This window comes from Corvus moneduloides, chromosome Z (assembly GCF_009650955.1).
Source record: "Corvus moneduloides isolate bCorMon1 chromosome Z, bCorMon1.pri, whole genome shotgun sequence".
In the NCBI taxonomy this organism is placed as follows: Eukaryota; Metazoa; Chordata; class Aves; order Passeriformes; family Corvidae; genus Corvus; species Corvus moneduloides.
In genome coordinates, this window is record NC_045511.1 from 48,423,586 (window position 1) to 48,445,619 (window position 22,034).

General features: G+C 46.3%; 1 protein-coding gene across 1 annotated transcript in view; it reads right to left on the reverse strand.

Annotated features, from left to right (window-relative positions):
• Positions 1 to 6,443, reverse strand: part of PRDM6 (PR/SET domain 6) — a 77,484-nt gene extending 71,041 nt beyond the window's left edge. The window contains exons 1-2 of the mRNA XM_032097376.1: positions 6,205 to 6,443; positions 5,025 to 5,558 (exon numbers count right to left, since the gene is read on the reverse strand). Of these exons, the coding sequence (XP_031953267.1) occupies positions 5,025 to 5,550 (526 nt within the window). The 5' untranslated portion in view covers positions 5,551 to 5,558; positions 6,205 to 6,443. The remainder of the gene's footprint in view (positions 1 to 5,024; positions 5,559 to 6,204) is intronic.
• Between the last annotated feature and the right edge of the window lie 15,591 nt (positions 6,444 to 22,034).

Below are 22,034 nucleotides of genomic sequence, written 5' to 3' on the forward strand. Positions count from 1 at the left end.
TGAAGATAAGGAGGATTAGGGAAAGGAAGATGCAAGGAAAAGAAAATTAAAGGATTTCCTAGTGGAGCTGTTTGGCAAGGTTCTTATGGAAGGACTGCAATATGTTACTGTTTATGTGCCTCCAGCAAAATGAACATAGTGTAATGCCAGTACCATAACTCCATGTGAGTACACTTAAAAGTACTAAACGTAAGCAAAAGGACATATCATTGCCCCCAAAATGTAATTTTAAACACTCACCAACATAAATAACACTACTACTGTATGCTTTAAAGCAAATCTGAAAGGAAAATGCTTTTGTCAGTTAAAACTACGGTTTAGCACGGTGTTTTTACCAGCACACCAGCTGTAACAATAAATGAAAGAAATATATTTTTTCCTTAGCAATAATATGCTTCAAAGGTGCAGTTAGACTGGATACCCGCAGTTTGCTGGTATTAAAGAAGGGTGGCCTCTGACCCTCCGCTTCATAATTCACCTCAAGCATGCAGGTATCCAGTGTAAGTGGCCATCATTTCACATGGTATTACTCACTTGCAAGTATAAATCACTACGGCTGGCCCTGCATCCCTGTCTGGGCCCGGGTACCCAGCTAAGCAGGAGGGAGGGCTGGAAGAGGCAGTCCTCTTTCGTTTCCTGAGGACTGGAGCTTTCCAGAGAAGCACGGTCTCCCTTATACTTCAGTTTCCTCATCGATGAGCTGGTATTCCTTTTGCCGAATTATTGGCAGCTTCTTGCAGACTGCCTGACTGGAGGCAGACCTTTGTGGGGACGAAACACAGACGCACTTTCCCGTCGGGTGCCCTGCATTTATTTAGTTATTTAGTTATTTATTCTAAATACTCGTTGCAGAGAGCGGGACCAAGCTCATCCCGCTGACCCACGGCCGTCACCGCGTTCCGGACACCCGACCTCCTCTCTGGCCGGGCTGTTACGCCCTCGCTCTCCCTCGCCGCTCCCCGCGGGGCGCAGAGGAGGCGAGCGGAGCCCCGCCGGCGGCACGGGCGCTGTTTCCGCACCAGCGCGTGAGCTGCCGCGGGGTCCGAGCCTCCCGGTCGGGGGTCAGGCACATCCCGCGCCAGCTCCTCTGTGGAAGATGTTCGAGGGCCCGCCTAGGTGCCCTGGGGTGGGTCAGGGGACCCGCCTCGCCTGCGGAGAGGCTTTCAGGTTATTCTTAAGAGGCGAGTGGGGGGCGGCTTGAGAGGCGGGTTTGGTTTTCCCTGCCTTCTACCGTAGATATGAATGAATTAAATTTCCGTGTCAGGTATGAGAAGGGTAGGAGAATATTGTGTGTAGATAAACCTTGCCACCCTGCCCCTGAGAGACCCCCATATACAATGTAGAGATGATGAATTGTCTCTAGGAGAGGAGATCGAAGTTCAGTCCGCACCGGCTCCACTCTCTCCTACAAAACTATAGGGCAATTAATTGTGGCTTGTCCCCTCATCCTTCATCTCCTGGTGGCACATATCGATGGAGATTACTGCTGATGGACCATTTTATCACCCTAAATAAACAGTCACCACCTTCTCTAACCTCAATCTAATGTATGGCTATCTGCTATGTTTAAGGGTGCTGGGTAACTAATGATGTAAAATAGCTAAATCATACAGGTTACCAGCAGTCTAGAGAAAAAAAAAAAGTCCAAATATTTTCCACACCGATCCACTTCACAGCATGTTATATATACACTGTCTCCCCATAAATTGAATGGGAAAAGGCGTGCAAAGTGCTTGGTCGCCTGACACTTCAGTTTTACACAGCGTATTTATTACAGTGGCAGGTTGGTGCTTTCTGGCGAAGGTGGAGGAGTCTCAGAGTTCTCAGTGCGGAAGCGTCTCCCCAGAAGCTAGGGGCAAGCCTCCACGGGAACAAGCCGGCCCCGCAGCCCCCGGACTCACCCTAGGAGATCTCCTCCTGGCCGCTCGAGCGCCCCTCCCCCAGCGCCCAGAAACACCCTCATCCTTCCAGATTCAAGGCTGGGAAGCAAGCGGTCCCCAGCCGCCTGCCACATTATCAGGGCTTTAACATAATCCCCTTTACTTCCCTGGGAGTAAAGACTACAGGGCCCTAATTAGGGTTTTGTTTCTTGATTGCTTTTTTAATTATTATTTTTGCCTAGCTAACCCCCTTTCAATTTAAAACAATTACATACAGACGCTTAACCCACAGCTCCTAGGCGGCCCTCGCCCCCCTCCCTCGCCCAAGACCGTGCCATACTCATTGATATTTGACGATCAAGGCGTGTGTCTGTGGGGAAACCGCCGCCCATCCATCTTCCCGCGGCGGCCGCCCGGCGCCGGGCGCTGGGGAGCGGGGCCGGGCAGGGTGCCGGGCGGCCGGGAGCGCCTCGGCCGCCGCTCGGGCTACCCCGGCGAGCCCGGCCGCCGCCCCTGGCCCACCGCGACCCAGCACAGGGGCCGGGACACACCCGAAGTTCGCCGGCCCCTCTCCCGAGAGGGTCGGACCTGCCGCGGAGGGGCGACACGCGGGGAAGAGGGGATGCTCGAGGTGGAGAGAGGCGTAATATTTGGGAAAGTAGGAGAGACGGGGCACTCCCTCGGTTGGTGAAGGAGGTACAGCTAAGATTAGAGCCCGAGAAGCAGGCGGAGGCCTGCTGGGCCGGGCAGAAGAGGCGGCGGACGCCCCCGCTCCGGGGAGGGGATTGATCCCGGCGGGTGGGTGTCTGTGGCAGGCTGGAGAGAGCCCGCCCGTCTCGAGGTCTCGGTGGGGCTGTCCGGCGATGGAAGTGCAGCAAGTAAGTACAACTCAAACTAAAGTAGACGGCTCCTCATCTCATCCGCAGCCCCCCACGTTCTTCCCCTCAAACGGACAGAGGGTGGGAGTGATGCGGAACGGGGAGTGAGGTTGCGAGTCAAGGCAGCTGGAAATCCAGTCTGCCCACGGACCCTAGCGTGACCCCGGCGGCGCTCGAGGAGCCGCGCAGGGGCAGCCAGGCCCGTGCCCTGCAGCTTGTTCCCTTGGTCGTGAGAGTGCTCGGAGTGCGTGGCACGGCACAGGCTGTAGTTGCCGAACTCTTTCTTCACTTACAGTTTACTTTTTTCTTTATTTTTTTTTTTTAAGCATGAGTTGCCCAAAGCAACTGCGCTTGGTCCCAGAAGACTGAAACACTCGCGTTGAAAGTTTCGCTCAGAGGCACCTAATAACCGCTGGAGCGAAAGCCGCCCTGTAAACAAGTAAATTATATGAATGTTTAGGTCTAACTGAAGAAAAAAAAAAAAAAAAGGCCGAGACGGCGCTGGCTGTCCCCTGCCCGTCCTTCCGACGGCGACGGCTGCCCTGTCACAGCCGGACGCGATTCACAAGCGTCCTTCCCTCAATCGACGCGTTTGTCTTCCCGAATCCACCTTTAATATCGCACTCGGGAAGAAATTATTCAGGCTTCGCCTGCGACTCTGCGGGGTGCTATTATTCCACTCACTCCTTAAAAATGTTTCCCCCCTAAACCGCTTTTTAATATTCCTTTCTCCTTTTAAAACCTTTACCCTTTAGATTTACAGAGCGGCCCCGAGCAGCAAAACATGTATTGTCTGAACGGTTCGGTTGTGGATTAGAAGTGCATTTCGGATTCCATTTTCTGCATGTAATTTATAACGTCACGTTTTCTTCGCCCAAGAATACAAAATACTTGAACAGGTTTCACTACAGGGTAAAACCAAGCATGAGGAAGTCTCTCAAAATAAAGTCGACGTCCAGTATAGAAAGATATGCAATGTTAAGAAGGCGGGAAAATCTCCACCAAACTCTGACTCAACTTTCCTCTCGCACATATGCACAGCGCTTAAGACTATGCTAGCATCCACGCAGTTTAATTAATACACGACAGAGTGTCATGGAAACTTTCAAAACAAGCTCCACATCTGAAATTAAATTAAACGAACCCGCGTTTTTCTTGGGCTTGTGTTTATGGATTGCTGGTTTGGGGTATCGTTTGTCTGTTCAACAGCCTTCCTTAAATAGACATTTGGGGAGTGGTGGTTGAGAAGAACAACAAAAATAGTTTTTTAAAAACTTAGGATAAAAGAGAGTGTTTGAAACAATAATAATTAAAAAAAAGTGCACGCGCTGAAGCCATGTGTTTTAACAGGGACAGATCCGTGTGCTCTGAATGTTAGTTATAAAACTGATAAACTAATAGGAGTTCATATAGTTCTTTTCACCCTGTGAATTTCCTCGGTGGGGTCGTATTGATAGATACAGGAAAAAAGGACAGACAGAACCAGTTGCTGAAATTACAAACCTCTCATTCATACAGATGTTCAATAATAGGGGCGCCCCCTCCTCCCCCCCAAAAAAACCCCTCCCAACTGTGTAATTGGCAACAGCAGTATTAAACTCTTTCTAACCACCAAGTCCTAAATTAATTCTGACACTCAAGCAGACTTTTCGTCTAGAAAATCAGCTTTTCTCTCTAAATTACCATGTCCTGTTTTTCCGTAGGGGTGAAAACTAAAACCAGCTAGGTGTTAACGAGGTCTGAAAGGAAACGATACTCCGAGATAAGGAAGAGGAAAACTTTGCCCTAGACCATCTGATGAAAACTGCAACTTTTACCCTTCCCAGCTCGGAGGAGTAATTGATTTCTGGGTATTCAGCGAAGCCTGGACTTTCCAGACAGGAATGGAATGGGACACACAAGACGAGAAAGGACCAGCTTTGTAGCTAGCTGCCCTGAACCATTGCTGAATCCTTTCTTCTAAGCAACACTCCGAAAGAAATCTACCCCCACCACAGCCTTTCCGGTGAAGCGTGCCTTCCAGGGAAGGACCTGGTTTTCAGATGAGAAAAACTGCTACTGAAGGGTTGCCGCCCGTCCCCTGAAAGCACTGGTAAAAACGCAAAAACTAAAGGGAGGGAAGGGCAAGATTGAGGATGCTCCTCGTGGAGGGAGAGCGGCAGGCACCAACTGCGGTCCCCAGCCTGGAGAGTCCCCGGGCTGGCCCCGTGCGGGGAGAAGCGGAGGGTGAGGGGTGGAAGACTGCGAGAAGGGGCACGATACGTACGGTTGTTGGGGTCGCTGGTGTGCTGGTTCAGGGGGATGATCTCCATGCGCTGCTGCCCGTACAGGTAGTAGTCCAACTCCTCGGCCGTGCATCGGTACCGAGCGGCACCACGGTCGCCGCATTTGCCGCCGCCGCTGCCGGCCCCGCACAAATCCTTGCCCTGCAGGGGAGCGGGCGCTCCCCCGGCCGGGAGCTCCGAGCTCTGCAGCGGGCCGAAGACAGGGAGCTGGGTCACAGGCAGGGAGGTCAGGCCAGCCAGGGAAGCGGCTGCAGCAGCCACGCACGAGGAGGTGGAGGAGGAAGACGGAGTGGACGAGGAAGAGGAGGAGGAGGCGGAGGAGAGGGAGGTCGGGCGCTGGCGGAGGCTGTCAGCCGAGGGCTCGGCTCTCTCGGGCGGCTGGAGCTGGGCGAGGGGCCCGCTGCTTTTGAGCTGGCTGCTCTGCGGGAAAAGCTGCTGCCAGTGCTGCAGATAGGCGGGATCCACCTTCAGGAACGCGGATCCGCCGGGGTCGCCGGGCTTCAGCATCGCTCTGCCTGTGGAGCGGGGAGGAAGGGGACAGAGGTGTGAGACCCCCGCCCCGCCCAGGCAGGGCCGCCCCGACCCCGCGGTCGGACACAGGCTCGGACACGGTGGGCCACGCGTGGGCTCTGTGCCGCGGCTGTGCGGGATCGGCGGCAGGACCGTGCGTCCGTCGCTTCCCCTGCCCGTGGCCAGGTTCGGCAGGAGAAAACCTCGTCCCGAAAAGCCCCAGGACGAGAAACGTGGTGGCCGGGGTGACAAGGCTGTCCCCGGGTGCCCGCCCCGGAGCACGGGCAGGAGGCGGGCGGTGGCGGGCAGCCTCTTACGCCGGCCCGCGGCCGGAGAGCCCCCCCGCCGCCCCGCAGGGCGCACAGCTCATCCCGTCCCCGGCTCACGCACTGTCTTCCCCTTTCATTCCCTTCCCTCTCTCCGCGGAAGCAAACAACTCTCTGCTGACAACAGGGAGGAGGAGGAGGAGGAGGAGGCGGAGGAAAGTTCAGTCATACGCGCACACGCTCGGGTTTCTCCTCTCCGGCCTCTGCTGCTTTCCACACGGGCGCTTACAGGCGGAGGGCGCGGGCCGGCAGTGCCCTGCCCCCGAGCGAAGGTGCCCCGTCCTGTCGGGCAAGTCGGAGGGGCCCCGGCCAGGGTCTGCCTTACCTGAGTGGGGTGAGCGCTGCTGCGCGGGTGGCGTGCGAAAGTGTCGGCTGCCCCGGGAGCCTTCGAGCCGGACAGCGGCTGGGACCGAAGATTTCTCTGGTCTTTGTCCACGCGGGAGCGGGGTGATCCTCCTCCAGGTGCCGGGGACCGGCGGGCCGGCTAGCTGCGAGCCGCCGGGCTCCCTCTGCCGTGGCTGCGCATCGCAGTCGCGGCCGGGCGCTCGGCTCGGCTCTGGCAGGCTCTGGGCGAGACACGTGGGTTTTACGACAGCGCAAAATACAAGTGTGTGTGGTGTGTACGAGAGGGAGGGGAGGGATCGGGAAGTTACCAGCGAGTCTGTGTGCAGAGCTCTTTTTTTGGCAACTTCCCCCACTTTGTTCCTTGCTCAACTTTTAAAGGTGCCCCTTTCTTCCTTTCCCTCCTTTCCCTCCCTCCCACCCTCCAGCCTTCTACCTCTCTCCCTCTCCCCAGATTCTCTCCCTCCCTCTCTCCAGTTTCCCTCCCACTCTCTCTCTCTCTCCCCCCCCCCCCTCCCCCCCCCGCCCCAGCTCCAAGCACAATCGCCCCGGAAAGAGCTGGGCTTTTGGCTTTTATTCTGACGGGAGGGGAGCGATGGCCCGGCGCCCTCCCGAGAGGGATCCGCGCCGCTGCGCCGACCCCAGTGCCGAGCTGCGGGAGCTCCCGGCCCCGCCGGCCCAAGCGCCTTGCACCCAGCCAGCGTCCCGTTAGCTCTGCTCTTGCCTCACTTGCTTTTTACCCCTCGGGGGTTAGAGTGGATTTTAGACACCTTCCCGACCTGTCCTCATACTGTCTCAGCTAGTTTACTCAACATGTCTGCTGGGATGACATGTCTCCCTTTCCCCTCGGCTACCTGAGACCAGTCCTAGCACAGCTGAGGGAACCCACCGCCCCAGAGTTTCTCCTTCCTCAGACCTTGCACCCTCGAGCACCACTAGGATGCCTCACTCCTGCTCTTTGTACTAGGTTACAGCGCAGTGCAATAAGTATGCCAGAGGGAGATGCAACCTGTGGTGAGAAACTCCTCATCTGTAGCGACTTTTCGTCCTCACTTTGCTTAGAAATTTGCGTTTCCCGCCCCGCTGCTCAGTTGTTGAGCTCACATATCAGTGAGTATTTAACAGGTCTGGGGCTGTTTTTCAGTTTCTTTCCTACACCTTATGAAAAAGCAGACAAGAAGTATAATCTCTTAGGTATATCGCACTTACATAGTATGCCTTGCGTTTAGGACAAAATACACAAACTGTTTATCTTACCAAAACATCTCTCTAGTGTCAGAAGAGCCCTCGTAGACAGGTGTTATGCTTACAATGAATGCACAATTGCATGCAAGCGTAAGTGTGAGCGTGTAAAATGTTTTCACCATTCTTCACACCCTATTTCTAGGTTTTTTTCTTTCCCACCCTTCATTCTCGCAGAGCCTGGGAAAGCTGCTGCTGTTTAGACTTCGTCTGTGTCTAAGGCAGGACATTTTAACACAAATTTGAACAGGGTTGGGGCAAAAAATGTTTTGACTGGCGTCATTTTGACAAGGTCATCCGTCATCTGCGCTACAGATTGATAACACCTAAATTAAAGGCAAACACGAGTAGGAACCCCCCCAACTGCCATTTCTAGGGGTTATAAAGTTGGGGATAAAAGCCTTCTTTAGGTCTTTGATCAATTCCATTGTGCAATATGTAATAATTTTCATCCCTCTAGCTCTAATAATCCTCTTTCTGAAGTTCTGCAGCGCTACCGCAGAGGGACAGAGGTGCGAGCTGGGAGTCTGTCCACACCGTCGCTGGCGGGCGCACAGCACAGTGTTGGGTACACTGACAGTGGGCGCACTTGGTTTTCTCTGTTTTCACTGCATTAATACAATGTCTCGTCCCTAGCCAGCTCCTTCCTGGTCAGGATTTTATTCCGCCCCATCCGACTCTTTCAACTTTTTTTTTTTTTTTTTTTTTTTTTTTTTTTTTAACATGCTCATCTGTGCTATGGGTTGTTTTCCTTACTGGACTTCTTTTGAAAATACTGAATTGCTTTTAGTGGTAGCAATCTTTAAGAATTCGTTTCGCTCTAAAAAACGTGAAGAAGTAGAGGAAAGATCGTAACTAATGGACTTAAGTATATTGTCAGTACCCGCATTTGCTTCGAGTTGTTAACAGAAGTATTCCATGCGGGTTCATATTCAGGAGTACTTCAATCTGTTGGTTTTGGCATTTTTTTAACAGACAGAAAAGTAGCGCTTTGAGCGATCAAGGTGGCAGAATGAAATGTGTAGGCTCCCTTGACACCTCGGGACCCTGCCGAACCGGAGGAAAGGAAGAAAGAAGGCTCGTCGTCTCCGCCGGTCCTCAGGCCGGCCGGGCGGCAGGGAGGGAGCCGGTCCCCTCAGCAGCCTGGGTCCGTGCCCCTGGCTCTGCCCGCGGGTCCGGTCGGTCACTCACTCGGGCGGGGGCGGCGGGGGCCGGCGGACACACTGCCCCTTGTCATTTCGCTTTCTTCCTCAGCGACAAGAACTCCCGCTGCGCCGGGTCCCCTCGACCTAGGGCGGGAAAGGAGGAGAGCGCCCGCGGGAAGGTCGGTGAGCAGCGGGTCAGAGCGGGTGCCGAGCGGCGGCCGAGCAGAGCGGGGCTCCCCGCGCCGGGCCGGCCGGAGAGGGAGCGGCTTGTCTCGCCAGGGCAGAGGACGGCTTCTCGCCCAGCCTCACCAAAACATCGCCGCTCCCGGCCCCCTCACTCCCTCGGGAAGAGTAGAGCAGGCAGATCCGCCAGCAGGGCTCCCATCCCTGAACCTGCGCCTCCCCGGGGTGACTTTAGCCAACCCTGACCTCTGGTCTCTCTTCCCCAGGCAGAGCGGTTTGTGCAGGTCCCTTCTATCTCTCCCGAGTTGGTCTATTTGTCACTATTTCTTGGGTTTGCTTTTGATGTGAGGTTTTTTTTTTTATATAATTTTTAAAAATGATTTTATTTTTTACTCCTGGATGTAAAGATGAGAGGGAAAAAAGAAAGGAGGCTTTAACTACTGCCATCTCCTTCCTCTTCTCTCTGGCTTTTTCCATTATTTAGAGGACGAGTGCTGAAACAAATCACATTGACCGTTTAGAAGGCGATCAAACCTTTATAAAAATCCATCGCCTACGGATCGATTGGTGAATATTTGCTAGGAATTTGTTCAAAAGAAATAAATAAGGAGGGTAAGTGTATTAAATGCAAAGGGGGAACACGGTGGTGTTTTTCTTCATTGATTAATGACCTCTAAAATAAAACAAGTGGGAAGAGGAGCCAAGATCGATAAATTAACTACCCAAATTCATCATTTTCCCTGCGATTGGTTTTGTTTTGTTTTGTTTTTTCCTATTAGGGTGTTTGGTTGGGGTTTTGTGTGGGGCTTTGTGGGGTTTTTTGGTTGGTTGCGTTTTGTTCTGAAAACAACACGTATGAAGGAAGCCCTTCTCTTTGGAAACTCGAAGGCTTTATTTTAGACTTGGGTTATAAAAGGGAACTAAACCCCTTTTAGAAAGGGATTGAATCGGGGACACCCTATCTGATTTCGTTTGACACACAATTAAAAAGTTTGCCTTTCATATTAATTAATTCTCCTGATCTGGGGAAGACAAATGGTCGGTTACCTCTGACAGGAGTCCGATAAAGGATTCAGCAGCTTTCCTTCTTGCCCTAGGCGTCTCCTCATTCCAGTTTTAAGGTCACGAGCGGCCGAGTTAATAATTCATTAATATAGACATTTATTCAGATGGGATTCACGGGGAATCGCTCTCCCCTACATCTCACCGTTCGGATTCCAGATCCTCTCGAAGAGAAGAAGAGGGGGAGGAGAAGGGCTGGAGGAAGGTTCTACACAATGACCCTACACGGACCTATTTCTACACACGTGTTTAAAACGTGGTGCTCCCACCGCGAGCCTTGCCAGGGCTCAGGCGGGCGCCGCTCCCCAGGCCCCAGCGGCGGCCGCGGCCAGGCCGGCCTGGAGGCACCCGCCGCCTCCCGAGCCTTTCCCGAGCTGAAGCCAGGCACTGCCCTCCCCCTTCTACTTCCCCGGAACCAGCAAGCGGCCGAAGCGCGGCAAGAGTCGGTGAAATTGCCCGAAAAAAACGCCGGCAGCACGCCCCGGGGCCGGGCACGGGGCGCGGCGCAGAGAGGGGTCTCTGCCGGGGTGTCAGCCGGGGTTCTCTGAGGAGGTCTCCGCAGGGGTCTCTGCCGGGGTGTCAGCCGGGGTTCTCTGAGGAGGTCTCCGCAGGGGTCTCTGCCGGGGTGTCAGCCGGGGTTCTCTGAGGAGGTCTCCGCAGGGGTCTCTGCCGGGTCTCAGCCGGGGTTCTCTGAGGAGGTCTCCGCAGGGGTCTCTGCCGGGTCTCAGCCGGGGTTCTCTGAGGAGGTCTCCGCAGGGGCCTCTGCCGGGGTCGCTGCCGGGAGCCGCGCCCGGCGCGTCCGCGGGCGCTGCAGAGGCCGGGAGGAGCCCCCGGGGGGCGCTGCCGAGGCCGCGGCAGGGCGGGGCGGGCTGGGGTCGCTGCCGCCGCCGCTGCGAGAGCCCCCCGGGCCCTGGGGTGTCCGTCCGAGCGGCTCGGGACCGGCGCCCGGCCCCGCCGTGTGACACGGCCGACGCCGCCCTGCTGCCCACGACACGGAACTGTGTCTCTTCCGTGGGAGCAGGTAGTGAGGGACTGGCCGAGGGGGTCTGCTGCGGGGAAGAAAGGAAAACACCTGGCCACGTGGAATTGGACAGCGATTGTTAAATGATTTGGCAATGGCCACGAGGCAGATGCCAGCCAGATCCATAATGACTTTCTGCCACTATTGACCTGATACGGATGTGAACTAGTGACCCTTGGGGCGAAATGCGCTATAGTCTATTACCAATTCCCCCCAGCCACCAAATCCTCCACACAGACAGATTCAAATATTTATGCCCATCAACAAAACAAACTCTGCTCCATGCAAAGCACACTGCAGATGGGATGAGAAAAGGAATTCTCAGTTGTAAAGACCAAGTAAAAATAAATCAAGTCATGGCATGAAGAAGGTTGCCACAACAAATTTGGGTTAAATTCATTCCTACTTTCACACAGAACCCATCTGACATAATTCTCAATTATTTGAGTATTATATAGCGGGTTTTTGTTGGTTTTGTTTGGTTTTTTTTTTCCTTTTATTTTCCTTTTAAAACCCAGTGTTCAATCGGTAATGCAGTACCTCAGTGTGGTTTTCCAGATAGGATTCTAGAACTTAAAATCTATTCTCTGGGTAATAACAGGATTAATAGGCAGAATACTTTAATCACCTCTGACATCTTTAAGCCTAACTTTTGTGGGTTTTTTGATTTTTGCAGCCTGAGTGCACACTCTCGCATGTACTTCAATCAACAATTTTAAAAAAAAAGTGTAAGGGAGCAGCCTGAAAGGCAGACCTCCTTTAAAATCCCTGATGTCAAGCCTACCAAAACAAAGTGAGTCAACATTTTGAATGCAACTCTGGGTGGCTGCTTCAAGCAGCAAAACAGTCTAGAGAGTCTAGAGCAAAACCGTCTTTACCTAAAAATAGCTCTCAGAAATACAGAATCTATTAAATATGATTCTTTGAATGTGACATAAGAAGGTCTGGAAAAAACTGGCATAATATTTGCAGAAATAAATGGATATTATGGGATTTCTTTCCAATTTTGGCATAGGATTGTAATCGTGACTCAATGTTTTGAACAGAAAAATCTCACATTTTATGTTTTCCATTTAAGTGCTTTTTCAAAACTTATACTTTTCTAACAGATTTGTCTAGGCCTGAACTCTAGTAGTTTGTTTTGGTGGGGGTTTTTTGGGGGTGGAGAGGGGTTGGTTTTTTCATTTGGTTTGGTTTTTCTTGCTTTGTTTTGTTGTGTTGCTTTTTTTTTTCTTTATAAATCACCAGTGAAACTACTGATGGGGAAAGGAAAAGACTGACAGTCCCAGGGAAAAAAAGCTCAAAGCAGGGATTGTGTCTTCCTGTGCTTTGTGTACCATGTGGTAAAAGGCTGCAGGTATAATTCTGAAATATCTGCCCTGCCAATGTTCACTGGATGTTCTTACTGGACTATGTCTGGTAGATTACCTTTTGCTTAAAATAAGACCATGTGTCAAACTAACTTCAGTAAGTCAGATTCTTGAATACAAGAATTGTTCATTCTGACACCATTATTCAGGAATAGCCCTCTTGTTTTTTATGGTTTAATCCCAGCCAGCAGCCACTCGGGCCTCCCTCACCAGCGGGATTAAGGAGAGAATGGGAAGGGTAAAAGCCAGAAAACTCATGGTTTGAGATAAAGACAGTTTAATAGGGAAAGCAAAAGCCATGCACACAAGCAAAGCAAACCGAGGAATTATTTCACTGCTTCCCATGGGCAGCCATCTGCAGGAGAGTAGGACACGTAAAGGTGACTTTGGAAGACAAATGCCATCACTGTGAGTATGCACCCTTTCTGCCTTCTTCCCCTACACTTTATGTACTGAGCACAATGTCACATGGCCTGTAATGTCCCTTTGGTCAGTTGGGGTCACCTGTCCCAGCTCTGTCTCCTCTCAGCCTCCCACGCACCCCTGACTCCCTCACCAGTGTGGAATACAAACAGCAGAAAAGGCCTTGGCTCCGTGTAAGCCCTGCTCAGCAAAACAAATACAGCTCTATATTATCAATCCTGTGTTCAACACAAATCCAAAATACAGCCCTATATTAGCCACTGTGAAGAAAATTTACTCTACCCCAGCCAAACCCAGAACACTGGTAAACTTTTGTGTGCAGAGAAGGAACTGGGGAGAGGGTAAGAATTCTGGAAGAACTGTTAGTGAGTACCATGAGGCATTCCATGCATATTGTGAAAAATATCTGGTTACAGCTTTAGCACCAAGTAGAAGATTTTAGCTGCTATAGCAGTATTGCTAGGTAGTACCTCATGAGCAATGGAGGTTTCTAGGTAAATGAATAAAACTGAACATTGTATGAAGACAAATTCTCAAGGACCAATGTTTAAATCAAGAACTGAAATACCTAAGTAACTACAGTAGAGTACTTGCCATTGTGCAACTGTTGCTCTAGATCAGTTTCCAATGATTTACCAGACAAATGTTTGTTTCAGCTCTTCATGTGGTTAAACACTTCCCAGAAAGTTATCTAGAACTATAGAAGTCCAAAACTGAATCCAGAAATACAGATGTTCAAAAATAAATGACATAGATAAAACATCTGGCTTTTCAATAGAGAACAAGCATATGGAAGTTGGCAATTTTCTACAGCAAGCTTACTTTCTGACATTCTCTAGTGTGAGTTATTCGAAGAAGGGAGCCAAAACCAAAACAGCTGATGTATGGAAATATATGAAATGACCACACACTTCAGGTGCTGCCTGAGCACCTCATTGTGAAATCCTGCACTCTTACCTTCTGACTAACAGGAATCAGTTTTTCTAGATTCCTGTTTGCCTTCTGACAACCAGACTGGCCTTGTTATTTCACTTTGAGCATCTGAGCTAAATCTACACTGGGAGCTAGCCCTTAGTTTGAAAAAAACAAGTAAGCTTTCTGTAGCCTGTCACAGGTACTTAGCCTCCATCTAGCTGAACTGATATTAAAAAAAGTAGACAACCCTAAAAGGTGAAGCTCTAGAGATACATGATTTTGTGAGCTACTCCACATTTGGGCTGGAAAAGTTTAGGTATTCTGCTACACTGTCAATGCAAGTACAGATTTTGGGTTTAGAAATAAGAGAAAGCATAGACTGAGAAGAAACACTTTGGTCACTGAGTTCAGTACACTGGCATTGCAGTCAACTATGGTATAGCTGTTAAGTCCAAAAAAGTTAAAAAATAAATAATTTCTTTCTACTGTATGCTGTAAGAGGTCTATCCTCTCCTTCTTCTCCTGAAAATATCCAATAATAATCTCGAGGCTTTCAGTAGAAAAGACAGGAAAAAAACCCCCATAAAACTCCAAAATACAATGCACCATAGGTAAAGAAATGGAAAGACAAGTGATGCTATGGACCTCTGCACTGAGACAAGAGTTGGTCAAGTGAAAGTGCCCAAGGGAGCTTAGAAAGTGAATATGCCACTGAGAAAAGAGGAAAAAATGTCAAACAGAAATGGTCAGGTTTAATTTATATACATAAAAAACCCTTGACCAGTTAAAACTATAAACCCTCGAAGACATTAAGCATATCAGTGCACTTTTATGAATTCTTGATATTTGAAGGAAAGACAAACACCAATAATTTATCAGAACATGATTTTGTATCAAGAAAAAATGGAAAAAACCTGGTGCCAATGACCCCATTATGGTATATAAAGATCCAATTAAAAGACAAAGGAGGTGGGAGTCAGCCTATGGCAGCTGGGATCAGGCAACACCTGTCCTGGCATTTTGGGGTAACCACTGAGGAAAATAAAGGGCTAAGAGGTAAGCAACAAGCAGTAAAACTCCATCTAACTTCTTGACAACAAGCTCTGCAGGAAAGCATCAGAGACTTAGGCAGTGATTATCTGCCCCCCTGCTGGGCACACTGTCTACGGAACAGTTAGTGGCCAGGAGGGCAGGAGGAACTTGCCCACAATGTGAGGACTCAGATGACATGCTGCTCCATGTGGAGCCTGGGTGAAGCAGCGTGGACGAAAGTTTAGCTTTGCCTGACAACCACTGCAGACAAATCTCACTTAGAGCCACTGGCTAAACCATGTTCCTTTGCAAGAACATGACACATCCCTCGCTCCACTGCTGTGATCACAAGACTTCAGTTCCACCCTAAAACCAAGAGCCTCACTTGGAATGCTGTTCCTCCTGCACTACAGTTCTGACATGCAAACATTTCGTCTAGGAGCACGTATGGGATATCTCCTTCCACTTAATCCCAAAAGGATCACCACTGCTTCTTTTGTTCCAGTGAAAGAAACCCATCACAGATACGTTGTCCCGACCTTCATGACAGCAGAGCCTGAGGTTCTTGGAGTTTGCAAACTATGAAGTTCGTTTTTCTGACGCTTTTTATGTTGGTTGTTTAATTTAAAGTATGAGAAAGTGCACTTTAAGACAGGTTCAACAGTTATTACAGGGCACTTATAGGACAATGCATGCATAGTAAGTTACAGGTGTTTCATATGTTGGTAACTTAACCAAAGTATTATACTTTCACTTTGAATTTTGTTCTTAGAGCAGAAGAGGCTATTGTCCTGAAATAACTTATCACATTCCTTCTGCAGCTTACAATCTTCAGACAGCATTATGAAAAGCAGTCACATCCTTATTCACTCTGTGTCAACCAGACAAGTGCAAAAACCCTCAGAGGTAGTTTAATGTAAGTCTTGTGCTGAATGGAAGGGATCTCCCACATTGTTTGTTCTGCTGGTTGAACATGTTGTAATTTTTAGCTGTCAGGAGAAAAAAATAAACTGTAAAAAGTTGGTAAATCCTTCTCAGCTTTCTGGAAAACAGAGTCTCTGTCTACGGGTTTTGTGTGACACTGAAGGCTATGAGAACTAGCAAAATGACCTCTATTGCTATACAGAAAGGCATTTGGGATAAATTTAAGATTTCCTTGTCTACCAAATGGTCTACTAAAGAGAATGTACTTAGTGCTAAACTTGAAAATTTGTTTACTGTTACCATATTTTAAGCTAATTAGTCATATAAATTCTTTTTTTTGTTAAAGTCCCCAGTAGGACTATTGTTTCCACTAGAACCTTTATAAATTTTGAATTTTCCAAAAGCTAACAATTTCAACCTATTACATTTCTATTTCCAGGGAATATAAAATAATCAAAGTCATGCTGTCAATATCATGTATGATTAGGAACTTAAGGGACAAGCAGTATATGCAGCTCAGTGGAATTCTCGCACAAGTCATTATTTGTGTTGCCTCTTTTTAGATGTACAAACCCAGACTACACTTCTTAAATATCAATGGATTACTGGAGTATTTAACTGAAACAGATTTACAAAATTCTGGAGTGTTTTCACTACTTTTGATATGGAACAACCCATTTCTCTGGTGGAATAGACTTACAATGCATGCCAGGAAAGTTAATCGACCTAGTGTCCTCCAACATTCAAAACCTTCTATATTTCAGAATAATTTCCTGTCTACTCTGCACCTGCACAGATTATTAAAACATGCCACACAATTCAATACAATGGCCCTACTTAAGATAAAATGCACTAAAACCCACAGATAATATAAAAATATTAAGCTTTAGCTAATAGTATTTGTACTATACTATATTTACACTAATACTACATCGCTTAACATACAAGTGATCTTCATTATAGAGAGGAAACAAATGCAGCCATCACACAAATCCAACCTAATCTAAACCATGACATGTCCCAGGACATCTAAACTAAACCTGCAGTATTCTAAAAGCTCAGGCTGATTCTAGCAAGAAATTGATTTTACATCTCTGTTGCTGGATTGCTGTCCTTCCTGTTCCTGAACAGCACATTCTAGTTACATCTCCAGGAGGTGAGGTGAGTACACTTCTGGTCTTACTCTTCTGTTCTGTTAAACTTCAGATTCCCTGAACAACCCTGGCATGTACTTTTTCAAATGTGTTCTTCCTGCCATTTTCACTGTTAATTTGGTTGTCCAACATGCAATCTTGCTCTTCATCGAACTTCCAGAGAGTTCTTCAGATTTGCAAAACCATTTGAAGAGCAGAGGTGGGAAACTTGAGTAGCTGGCAGGAGAGCCAGAGACACTGCTTTCAGAAATCAGCATCAGGAAATGTAAAGATTCAGAAGTGGTGCCCAGAAAAAAAAGAAAAAAAAAAAGAAAAAAAATACAGATGATGTTTTCCTGCGTACCTCCTGTTTCTTTCAGGCTGTAAAGCCTCAAAATAAAGGCTTCACACATTTAACATAGGGTCACAATATTAGACTCCCTTCAGTGAATTCAGAGCAATATAAGTAGTACAGACCATAACAAAATGTTATATTAAAGCATTCCTTTTATGATTATATTTAAAATTCCAAAGCAAAAAAATAATAGGGCTAGAAGGGGGAAAATATATTAAGCAAAGACAAAGCATGCATTTTGAGAAGCTCCCTTATATACCATATATATTTTCTTCTTTTCTATTTTAGTTTTTGGTAATCAAGAGTAAAGAGTAATAAAAACTTGCAAATTTTGATGGTATCAGTGCATTCCAAGTCTCACTGATTTCAGCAGGACAAGTGTTATAAACACCACCAGGCACTCAGAGTACAAAGCTTGCATTTTTAAATCAAGCACTCGTTGCCTGTCTTATTCCTAGAAAAGACTGAAGGTTTGCAAGATGTGGCTTTGATCCCATGCTTTAGACAAAAGAAGTAAGAATCATTTTAATATTATTTTAAATTCAATAGATTTATGCCATAACTAAAGACTGCAGTAATTGTCTTGAGTAGTCATTTGGAGAGAAAATGATTCCTCAACTAAAACCACATGATTGAAGAAATTACAGAATCATTATTACTTCTTTTGAAATTTGCCTAATCATTTACAAAGGGAGACAACATTCACAGACTAATTCAGAATAACCTAAGAACCTCTTTCAGGTTCAGCATGAGAACTGGGCCTTTCAACGAAGTCTGTTTAGTCTTCGAACAAGACAGCTTTCAAAGACATTTTTCAGAGTGTATCTTCCATGGAGCGTGCTCAAGGGGTATTTTCTGCAATAATTTTTATAAAAGGGAGTTTTCTAGAATGGTGAATGGTATGTCAATGTGTGTGTAGGCAATATAGCGCACCCTGAGTACAGTTTGAACTTGAGCCACAACACATTCATCTCCATGCATTTCTGTTAAAATCTGCACATACAGACAGATATAGAGCTCTGGAAATTAATCTGATAGCTATGCATTATGTTACCTTTGTATCCTAAGAAGCAGATTGCAAATCAATAGGGGTTCAGTCAGAAGGAATAGACTGCATAAAATAGAGTATGATACTGGATTTATTAGATCTGGTTTAGTAATCAGTAGAATCTTGGAACATATATTCACTTGCAAAATTAACAAAGTATATACTTACACCTATATATATAGTTATATATATATATTTGGAAGTACATAAAAATATATAAAGTACATACAGAAGACTAGTTTGTTATATGTAGTCATCTCCTAGCTTGAATAGACATGTGGAAGTTGCCACTTCAAAGAAAATTATTACTGTTAAGTGTACCTAATTTCAGCTTACTTAATGGGAACTTGACACTGTGCTGGAAGCTGTCCCTAAGCCTTTTACACTAAGACTGGTACAATTGTATCTGTTTGAAATCAAAATTTGACTGTGGTCAGCAAAGTGGCTATATAAAAATGACTCCTTGTCTTCACTGAGCCATAGTTGCTTTTCCTTCTTCAGTTTTTCTGTGATTAAAATATATTTTTCCCCCGCTTTTAATTTCTGGCAATTGTGTAGAATCAACCCAGTGGTGGGAGAATTAGCTAGTTAGTTTTCCATTTATTTAAGATAAGCAGATTTATTAGTTAACCTCTGATTCTTTAATCTTTATTATCTGTGATATGGTGTGATCAGAAGAAAAAACAGCTCTGATTTTTGAGCCCAGGTTGCATTTTCAGGAACAGCTGCACTAAAACAATTTTGAATTTCTTAAAATAACAAATGCAGTGTAGAAAATCTAAGAGACAGTGAAAAACATAACCTTCAGTACTGTATAGTTACAGTCACTTAAAATGCATATTTTAAGGATTTTCCCACATAAATTCTGTTACAAAAAATCACCAATATTGGAAACCTGGGGTGTTCTATTACTGGACTAATCTCAAATATATTTTTTAATTAAATACATCCATAATATTTCATATAGTCTTACAAATCATGGAAACAATGACCCAAGAAGAATGGAATTAAGCTTTCCTTTTTCTAAACTTTTAAGATTTTTTTTCTACTTGAAGAAAGTCAGATCGCTTACTAAATATCCCAGATACTTCCAAAACAATCTGGAGAATTGATGCTGACACTAAGAGAACTTGGTTATATAAAACATTTAAAATAATGTCATCTATAAAAAGAAATGGACCAGTATTTTGGTAGCCTTTTTGAGAAATACAATGTATTGGATCTGCTGCACACAAGAAATACCAAGCATAACCTAAAAAACCAGGCTGGGAATAATACTTATTAGCTAGAAGACAAGAGCTGGTCAAATAGAGCATTTGATTTATAAGGCAGGAATACCTTGAGTGCCAATATAGAATGCAATCAAGGCAACTATGGGCAGCTTTGGAACCAATGACCGATGATTTCACTTTACATGTCTTTGTTTTCCATCTCCAGAAAAGCTGACAAAAAGCCCAGTGCTAACAGACACTGGGTTGCAAAAAGAAGGGATCTAGCACCTGAAGACCTAAGCAGATGTGACAGACTGTATAGAATTAAATTATATCTGGGCAGATGGATTCCCAGTTGACAGTGCTGTCCACATAAAATGGCATGGAAACTAACAAAATTACACACAAGATTTGCACTGAGACATAAATGAAAAAAAACCCAGGACCTAAACCTGTTTATATCCTGAATAGTTGTCCTGGGTTGCAGTGTATTCTATTACCATCCCCATGAGCTGTTGAAACCAGGTGGGGCAGTGTTTCCTTGCCTCCTCCCCCCAGACTATCTTGCTGTTAATTGCCCATCATTGTCCTGCCGCCTGACTCAGAGATAACTCCCTCCGAACTATCTTCTGTTAATGAGCTTAATCAACTCTTGGCCTCATGACTCATTACCCCATTGTGAGATGCTCCACCCAGAGGGAGGAACCAAGCATCCCATCGTGGATATAATCTGAGGCTGAACACCAGAGACACCGGCTTCCCACTGGCTTTCCAGAGGAGAGGAGCTACACAGCCACCACTGGACTTTCTGAGGAAGAGCAGACTCTTTTACTACAGGATCACTGCTTCAGAGGACTGCAGCCACCATTCTACCAGACTGCTACCACCACCCTGCCTAACAGGGTGTCAGGTTGTATCTTGACTCTGTCAGTTTGACAGTGTTTTCTTTTACTTTTTTTTTCCTTTTCTTTAATTTCCATTAAATTGTTATTCTGACTTGGTGCCTCCCACTGCTTTGTTTTCAAACTAGCACAATAGTGTGCACAAAACTGTGTCAAATAAATAGCTTGAGACAGGATGTCTGAAAAACCATGAGACCTCCATAATGATCCTCCTTTCTTCATGATCCTCTATGCTGAGAGCTTGGTTTCTGTACCCAGGCTGACTACTTTCCCCAATAATGTAATAGGCAAACCTTCCTGTCTGCAACAATGTCTCTGCAGAGATACTATCTCTTACTGATCTGTAAAAGGCTTTGATATCTCCTGGTGAAAAATGGTGTACATGCTAGGCATATAATCTGCTAATAGAATGACAGTGAATAAACCCCATGCATTAACCAGGAGAGCTGGTTATTAACCATCAGACCACCTTTTCTTGCCTGTTTTGTGATAGGTGTGAAATACTCCAGTGCGTGTGCCTGTGAATATATGCATGAGAGAGGGACAGAAAGAGAAAGGCAAAATGACTATGTGCATAAGACATCTCAAGGAAAACTACAACAAAATCAATCTGAGTTGCCAAGAGACCTAATGTTCTATTATGATCAAAATAATGTCAAAGCAAATCGAGAGGTCAAGCAGCAGCAGCAAAAACTCATCACCAGTCAGGGTACAGACCAAAAATTAACTCTTCAGAATACCGAGGATACTGTTTCCCAGTGCAGAGGACAGGGACCTGACTGAGATGAAGCCAAGAGATGTTCTTTGAAAGATACTGCCACATTAAAAGTGTGTTACAATCACCAAAAAAAAAAAAAAAAAAAAGGAAAAAAGAAAAGATTGAATATTACATGGCCACATGCTAGATCTTCTACTAGTAGCAGATTTTTTTCTTAAAACTGGACTGATAATTGTTTTACTTTGTGTCATTATTAAGACGTTCCGCACCATCAAAGAAAGATTAACAATGTGAGAACCAAGTGGGATTAGAGAATGAAGAAAAACTGTAACTGTTTAGACCAAAGATTTGGCAAAACATAATAGTGCTCTGAGGTGTTGGAACATAAAATGCCAAAAGTATTTGCAGCTTGAGAATTTTGACAAGCTCAAGATTTGGAATTAGAGAATTGTTAATGTTGGCAGCTGTTTTAGGGGGCAACTAACAATGATCTTAATTTTGTTCTCAAAGTGGGATGAGAACAGTTCACAAAGTTCTGTTGATGGAGGAAGAGCCAGATTAGTCAGCTTCCCTGCAATAAAAAGTTACAAGAAAGCAGGGCAGTCTGCCCGTTCGGCAATTAAGTTGCAATAATAAGCAGATCTGGCTTGTTTCAAAACATCTCTGTACACATTTATATAGTACAAACTTGCAAGTGTACATGCAGACAAGAAGTCCTCAAACAGCATCTAACTTACATACCAGAACACTCACTTTTGACTACATCTTCCAAAAAGAAGCGTACAGAATTGGTATGCCCTTTAGGACATTATGAGAATGGTTAAGTTATTATATATTTAAGAGAAAATCTGGAACATCCTGAAGCAATCAGTAGTATAAAAGGAAGCTGCTTTGGTCTGGCAGACAACTATAGTCAGCTAAAAATTAGTGGAAAGCAAAGCTATCACAAGCCTTATTTAAGTTTTACTCAGGTTTTATTTCATTAAGTAGTTGAGAGGTGGGGTATTGTTTGTTTTGGGGTTGTCTTTTCTTGTGTGAGTGTGCATGGGTTTTGGTTTTTTTTGTTTGTTTGTGGGGTTTTTTTTATTTGTCTAAGAATAAATGGCAGTAATAAGTAAAAAAGAAATAG